The sequence below is a fragment of the Nannospalax galili genome, unplaced genomic scaffold (genome assembly GCF_000622305.1).
Source record: "Nannospalax galili isolate Female #2095 unplaced genomic scaffold, S.galili_v1.0 scaffold146, whole genome shotgun sequence".
Classification (NCBI taxonomy): Eukaryota; Metazoa; Chordata; class Mammalia; order Rodentia; family Spalacidae; genus Nannospalax; species Nannospalax galili.
Window position 1 is genome coordinate 8,857,486 of NW_008357929.1, and position 7,621 is coordinate 8,865,106.

Sequence of the window (7,621 nt, forward strand, 5' to 3'; positions counted from 1 at the left end):
TATGACTTGATAGAAAGTTTATCCTTGAGGCAGTAAGTACTCCTGAGAGCAAGCACAGACACTGGGAGCACAAAGTCCGCTACAGGACAAACTAGGGCCTCCACAAAGGAGGCCTATGTTTTGGCTTGAGAGAAGGCACGTAACTAGACCAGGCCTGGTTGAGAATATTCAGAAGCCAAGAGGATTGCTGGTGACCATGCCACCACGCTCTACCATAGCCTTGGAGATACTTTTGAAGTTACGGAAGAGCTCCTGCTGCAGAGGGTCAGATTGCAGGGCAGTCATGCTTTCTTGGATCCGGGCTGCAGCCTGGGGAGAGGGAAACAAAGGGTTAAGTCTGTGCCTCAAGTGCCCACCTGTACTGGGTAGCTCTGAGGCTCACCTCAATACACCAGCTATCACAGAGCATTTTCTCATGCTGGGATGTGGGGTGGCCCTCACTCAGGGATCTTGAAGCTCTGCCAGGAAGCAAGTAGATAAGGTAATCCTGAATTGTGGTGCTGGCCCATCCACTCTGGCTCAGACCTCCCAGGCCTCCCACCCTGCCTTCTTACCTGGAAAGAACCACCACCATGGCATAGAGGTCAATGGCTCCATCTGCCAGGCGCTGCAGCAGGAACTGCTCATCTGTCAGATAGGTGAGGGTGGGCGTTGTTAGTCTTGAGGGAGGGAATGTGGCAGGAGCTAAAGGAGGTGGGGGCAGGGGAGAGCTCACTCACTGACAATCCCCTTCTTGTGCTTTATCAGCTTGGCTTCCACTACAGTGGCAAACTGCTCCAGAGCCTGTACTGCCTGTGAGACAAGAGTCATAGAGCTCAGAAGAGGCCACCAGCCCCTGCCTGCAGGCTCTGCTCTTAAGGAAGGACTGACTACTAACCATTTTACCGCTCCGACTTAACTCTGGGTGGACAATTCCTTCAAGGCTCAGGCCACTGCCCATCCCTGTCCGTCTGGGAGAAAGTGGAAGAATGACTGGTTAGTTGCTACATACCATCGTGTCTTCCCTTGACCCTGGCCCCTGAGCTTACCGCTTCAGCTGTTTCCCTGCCTCTCCTAGCAGGAGGCCAACGTTTCCAAGAGGATTCTTCAGGGCATTGCCAAGCCCAGAGAGTTCCTTTCCTTTGTCCTGTGGGGAAAGAAGGTCTAGTAGTCAAGGATTCACTGTCTTTTCCAGGCCCTCTCTCTGATTCTTCTTCCTCTTACCATACAGCCTTGAAGAGCCACAAATAGCCGAAGAATGTCATTTGTCCCTTCAAAGATCCGGAAAATGCGAGTGTCTCGAAGCACACGCTCTATCCCAGGTTCCTAGCACGGGGGAAAACATTGTAAACCTCTGCTGAGATGTGCCTGTCCACTCTGTCCAGCTGCACTTTCCGGAGGAACATTCTGTACCTTCATGAAGCCCATGCCTCCCATGATTTGGATGCATTCGTCTGTCACCTTCCAGGCTGCTTCCTAGGGACAGAGAACCAGATGAGAATGGTTTTGGAGCTGAGTTCCTAAACTGGACTCCTCCAATTATGCCTGGGTCCTCACCGAACCAAAGATTTTGCTGATGGCAGCCTCTATCTGGAAGTCTGTGGATCCTTGGTCCATGTTGGCACTCAGCATGTAAGCCATGGACTAAGGGGGTATGTTGGGACATGAGAAAGAAAACAGAAAGGAGCTGCATCAGATAGGACCTTAATACCCAAATCTCCAAGATTGGGTCTGATCTAGTCTTCCATGGCCCTTGAATTCATCTTATCTAACTATGGGCAGGTTAAACACTTCCATCTATATTTGGTCCTCAGAGTTGGTATATTAAGAGGCTTCCAGGCCTTTAGATGTTTCATATGGGGTGGGGTAGAATTAATAACTGGTACATCTGGGAAGCACCTTAGCAGAACAGCATCACTCTTCCCCTTCAGAAGTTGAACTGACTATGCCTCCTCGCATCCCCTAGGGCATTGGTGTAAAGCTGGAGACCCACTGCCCCAGGTGCTGCTGGGCGTTGTAGTCTGACCCGACTGTGAAGAAGGCTGTAGACCTCCAGGGAAAGGGCCATAGGAGGTCCTTACCTCAGTCACATACTGCAACATAGCCATCCGGGCCAGCTTTTCCTGGATCAGCCCAAAGTTGTAGATTTTGTCCCCAAACTGGGTACGATTAGCAGCATGGTCAACCTAGGAAGAGGGCACATGTGTCCTGCTTGTGGTTTTGCAGTATCCCTCTGGGCTTGGGCTGGGTGGATGGGCAGCCAGTTCTATTTGTGCTGGATGAAGACCCAATCTAGTAGGTCTGGGACTGCCAGCAGGGGAAGGGTCTCTAGTGGAGGGAGTGTTGTCTCCAAGGAACAGGGATACATGGAAAGGGGGAGAAAGTGTTCATTCAGGCTAGCCAGGGACACAGGCAGAATACTCACTGCCTTGGCAATGATGGCTTTCATAGTGCCTGCAAGGGTTGCAGCCATGCCAAATCGTCCATTGTTGAGGATGTGCACAGCAACCTTGAAGCCGTCCCCCACCTTTCCTAGCACATTCTCTGAGGGTACCTGCACTCCATCAAAGTTTACTTCTGCTGTGTTCGATGCTTTGATGCCCATCTTCTTCTCAGGAGGCCCACTGACAAGGCAGGTCAGGAAAGTTGAGGTATGAACAGGTTGCCATGGGGGAAAATGGTCTCTCCAGTCCTTATGATCAGGTAGGAGCTCCCCAGACTAGAGGGTACAGGTACTGCCCACATGCCCTACAGAGGTCTGGCTATGTCCTGCTACCCTGTGTCCCTTCAAAGGAAACAAGCTGCCTACCTCCTGTGATTTTCAAACATATCCCTAGTGTGACCTATATCAACCACTTCTAGAACCTCATGTAGCCCCTTTCCTTAATTCTACCTTTTCCTCCCCAACCCCACTCACTGGGTAACACCTCCGAAGCTCCTTTCTACTACAAAAGCTGTGATCTTCTCTTTCATGGCTCCTGTGGCATCTTTAACTGGTGTTCTGGCAAAGACGGTGAAAATGTCTGCCAGGCCCCCATTACTGTGGAAACAAGTGATTAGTATGAGGGTTGGCCCAGAGCAGTGGGATCTGGAATTGGGGAAGAAAGGAGAAGGGAGATTACCTGATCCAAATCTTGCTTCCATTGAGGGTATAATATTTTCCACAGGGGCTGGGTACAGCTGAGCTTCGGATGGAGGCTGCGTCTGACCCACTTGAGGGCTCAGTTAGACAGAAAGCAGCCAAAGCCTCCCCTGTTGGGCAGAGAACTCTTTTTTTACCTGGAATACTGATGACCATCCAAGTGATGTTCCTTTCACACCACCTCCAGGCAGTTCTGTTACACTTTGGACAGCATTACCCCCAACCCCTGGGTCTCAGGGTTGCCTTACCAGATGCCACTTTGGGGAGGTATTTTTCTTTCTGGGCCTTTGTGCCAAAGAGCAGGATGCCTTTGAAGCCGATGCTCTGATGAGCCCCCAGGGTAACGCCCACTCCAAGGTCATGCATGCCCACGATCTCTGCCAAGCGAGCATACTGGAGGGGAAGCAGGCATCTGGGGCTGGAATTGGCTACATGGAACCTCCTCCCCAGGAGAAAGTGGGCAACAGGGTTTCACCTGGGCCATCTCCACTGTGAGCATGTAGAAGGGAAGTGGCGTCTAAAAAAACACTGGGGGGTCTGAGAGATGGCTCGGGTTAAGAGCACTGACTGCTCTTACAGAGGACCTGAGTTTGATTCCCAGCACTCATGGCAGCTACAAACCGTCCTTAACTACAGTTCCAGGGGAATCCAAAGCCCTCTTTTGACCTCCGAGGCATTGCACGACATAGGTGCATTCACATACATGCAGGCAATACACAGACATTTTTAGAAATCACAGGAGGTCTGGCAACATAGCTCAGAGGAAGTATGTTTGCTTGGCATATGTGAGGCCCAGGGGCTCCATCCCTAAGAAGAAGGAGCAGGAAATCAAAGGATACTGGCTGGTATCTGTCTTAGGTCTTGGTGGGAAGGTTGCCTACTACCTTACTGCCACAGTCCCTAAAGACTGGGAATTCTGGTCCTAGTGGACTGCACACAGGTCATGTTTTGATGGATGTGTGCACAGCTGAGAGCTTCAGTAGGGACATGATCCCCCTAGCCATCTGCTTGGCTCTAGTGTTGAGGAAGCTGAATCTGCCTAGCTGAGCTAGGTGGGATACTAGTGAGGTAACAAGGAGGCTTCTCTAACCTGGGTGTTGCACAGGCCCACACCACCCAGCTCACTGGGCACTTGCAGACCAAATGCCCCTAATTCCTTGAGGCCCTGCAAAGTAGTCTCCTCCACACGTTCCAGGGTGTCATTCTTCGCAGGATCATTCACCTCCTGGAGAAAGAGTAGTACCTCATATTCAGATTTCAGATTCCTTAATATCTGCCCACCTCATGAGATATTGGGCTCCTGTCATTCCTTACCTCAAAGAATCGGGCCACAGGCCCTACCAGCTCTTTGAGAAACTGTGTCTGTTCTTCATTGAGCACTGCGGTGGTGGAAAGGGGAAGAACAGGCCCATCAGGTGAGACTGTAGGAAGATTACCCTGTCCACACCCTGCATTGGCTACCCTTTTGCTTACCAGACGGGTATGGAAACACCTGATCAGTGGTGAGCTGGCCTTTGAACATCCCCACAGCAAAGGATTTAGACTCCTGGGCAGGGAAGAAAGGAGTTTCAGGGATCTGTTTGGAGTGGGTCTACCCCTGACTTAGGTCAACCCAGCCTCCCCAGTCACTTACAGGTGCTTTTTCTCTAGTGGAAGCGTCAGAGAGGGAATCTGGCTTGTCCAGAACGGCCTGGGGAAAGTGAGTGTTAGCTAGGCTGGAGATAAGTTCGGGTGTGCCCAGGGGAAGAGCTGGCTCTGGGAATTGAGTGGTTAGACGATGCCTTTCCCCTAGTTACTAAGGCACCCTGGCTTGCCCTTTCACCTACTTCCGAAGCCAGAGCTGTCACCGGGTGACTGGGACAAAGAGAAACCCCTGTCGGTTGCGGGGTACTGGGATCCGAGGCAGAACTCTTTCTGCACCCCTCTCCCCAAACCGCTGTCACTTACTTGAGCGGCCCCGCTGGCATAGGGTCTCGGGGCGGGAGCAGGCCGGGGCTGCCCCAGGAGCGTACTGGGCCGCGAGCTGTGGGGAGTGGGGGGTTCAGTCCCGGCCGGGTTCCCAGCCCACTGCCCCCGTGCCTCCCACCGTACACAGACCTTCGGCCCCTCAGCCTCAGCAGCGGTCGTCCCACTCTCCAGCTTATCAGAGCGGACTGCATCTTCACGTCGCTCTGGCTGGTGCAGGCTTGACCGCCGACCTCCCGCTTGCGTCCGGCCGGCTCCGGGCTGGTGTGTACCGGCCCTGACTCATCCTCCACAATGCACCACGTGGTGGGCGGGGGCGGGGTTCCAGGTCCCGAGGCATATTGGGAGTTGAAGTTCCGGGCGCCCCCAGTCCCGGCATTCTGACTGACCTAGAGCGATCCGTCTTCAAGCATCCTTTTTCAACCCCAAACTCGGGTTGGTCCCGCGAGTCTGAACTACAGGGTCTGCATTAGTCTAGTCCGCTAAAGGGGAAGTGAAATAGGATGGGCGGAAAATGGAAGAGTTTAAGGGCAGCCGGAGATGGAGGTGGACTGGAGGGAGGACTTCCCAGTTGGAGTTAGAAGGGAGAAGTGGAAAAGAGACGATTAAGGTTGATGGCAGATGCAGAGGCATGAAAGATGATTCTTTGGCTTATTCGGGAAATGCCTTCACCAAATAAAGAAGAGGGGGATGGGGTGTCAGAGTCAAGCTAAAGAATGTTCTAAGCAAGTTCTAAGACCTAAGAGGTCATCAACTCAAAACACTTAAAAGAGCGCCGTGGGAGTCAGTCTCCTCCTTTTCATTGCCTCTCCCTAAAGCCTTTGGGAGCTTCTTGAACATTTTCTCTGTCCTCTGATTCTTCCAGACCTGGCTAGACCTCTGGACAGAGGGTTCTTCACAGTCCCACCCCTCGCTTCTATAGCTCTAGGTCAGGAAGTCCCAGGAAAGCTGGGCACGGTGTGGCCTGGTGGCTCATGCTTGTAATCTTAGCACTTGGGAGGCAGGAGGATCCCTGAGTTTGAGGCCACACAGTGAGACTCTTAAAAATCGAAATAGGAGGCTGGGCGTGGTGGCGCACTCCTTTAATCCCAGCACTCGGGAGGCAGAGGCAGGCGGATCTCTGTGAGTTCAAGGCCAGCCTGGTCTACATAGTGAGTTCCAGGCCAGCTGGGGCTACAGGGAGACCCTGTCTCAAAAAAAAGACCAAAAAAAAAAAAAAAAAAATCGAAATAGTGCTGGAGAGCTGGTTCAGCGGTTAAGAGCACTGGCTGCTCTTGCAGAGGACCCAGGTTCAGTTCCCAGCACCCACATGGGGCTAAGAACCATCTGCAACTCCAATTCCAGGGGACTCCAGCGCCTTCCTCTGACCTCCGCGGGCATTGTGCAACATGGGTGCATTTACACACATGCAGGCAATACACTCATACACACACGTTTTAAAAATTTTATTTTTATTTTATGTTTATTGTGTATTGCCTGCATGTAAGTAGGTGCATCAGTGTCGTGCAGTGCCTGCATAGGTCAAAGACGTCGTCAGATCCTGTGGCACTGGAGTTACAGACAGTTGTTAGGGGCCATGTGGGTGCTGGGAATCAAACCCGAGTCCTCTGCAAGAGCAGTCAGTGTTTTTAACCGCAGAGCCATCTCTCCAGCCTCCCACACACAATTTAAAAAAATCGATATAAAGCTTGGCATGATGGCACTTGCCTTGAATCCCAACACATGGGAGGCAGAAGCAGGTGGATCTTTATGAGATGGAGGTCAGCCTGGACTACATAGCGTGTTCCAGACCAGCCGGGTCTACAGGGAGACCCTGTCTCAACAAGAACAACAAAATCTAAAGAAGTTCCAAGAAATTTATACCCCTCTTTCTGTACTGTGGTCAGGCCTGAGAGGAGGAAGAGCTGGTTTAGGTTAGCTCAGGTTAGTTCTTCCTGAGTTGCTAGAGCTTTCTTAGGAGAAACCCTCTTCTCCACACCTCAGGAAAGCTAAATCATGCCTGTCATTGGGGAGGCACAGTATGTGTAGCAAGGTGGTGTTGGTGGGACCTGCTCTTGCAGGGACCTGGGGAAGAATGGAACAGTGAGCCCAACAGTCTACCTATCAGCTACAACTGGGTGGAGAGAAGGCAGCTCAGCTCCAATCCCTGTGGATTAGGGAGATTAAAGTGAGAGAAGAGAGCTATGTCCCAGAGACCAAGAGGTGAAAAAGTGGGTCTTTGGAGAGGAGTCCTGAATGTGTGATGGGGGCTGGGATTCAGTGCTCTTTCTTTCCTTGAATCTTTCCATGGGGTCTGGAGTGAAAGAGCAAAGGCTGGGAAAGCTGAGGTGACTGAGTGTGTTAGTGTCTTGGTCTCAGTCCTCTTTCACTTATCAGCTCCCACGTCAGCCCTCTGGCTCCAGCCCCCCCCCCCCACTATTGCGGTGGGCACCTCCCCTCCTCACAGTGCTGCACAGTGACTTTTTTCAGGCCTTGCTGGCTGAGTAACCCCAGGGTTCTGAGGGGCCAGAGTGGAAAGTGTTGGTCTGGGCCTGT

General features: G+C 52.1%; 1 protein-coding gene across 1 annotated transcript; it reads right to left on the reverse strand.

Annotated features, from left to right (window-relative positions):
• Positions 1 to 2: 2 nt before the first annotated feature.
• Acadvl (acyl-CoA dehydrogenase very long chain) lies at positions 3 to 5,373 on the reverse strand. Its single transcript, XM_008855853.1, has 20 exons — positions 5,219 to 5,373; positions 5,069 to 5,144; positions 4,755 to 4,811; positions 4,595 to 4,667; positions 4,436 to 4,500; positions 4,212 to 4,346; positions 3,370 to 3,514; positions 3,102 to 3,231; positions 2,897 to 3,019; positions 2,405 to 2,603; positions 2,061 to 2,165; positions 1,537 to 1,623; positions 1,393 to 1,455; positions 1,204 to 1,305; positions 1,029 to 1,126; positions 878 to 950; positions 720 to 792; positions 555 to 627; positions 383 to 458; positions 3 to 309 (listed from the first exon to the last, which is right to left on the reverse strand). Exons 1-20 carry the CDS (start codon positions 5,278 to 5,280, stop codon positions 169 to 171), a joined length of 1,956 nt encoding a protein of 651 aa, XP_008854075.1. The 5' UTR covers positions 5,281 to 5,373; the 3' UTR covers positions 3 to 168.
• Positions 5,374 to 7,621: the final 2,248 nt, after the last annotated feature.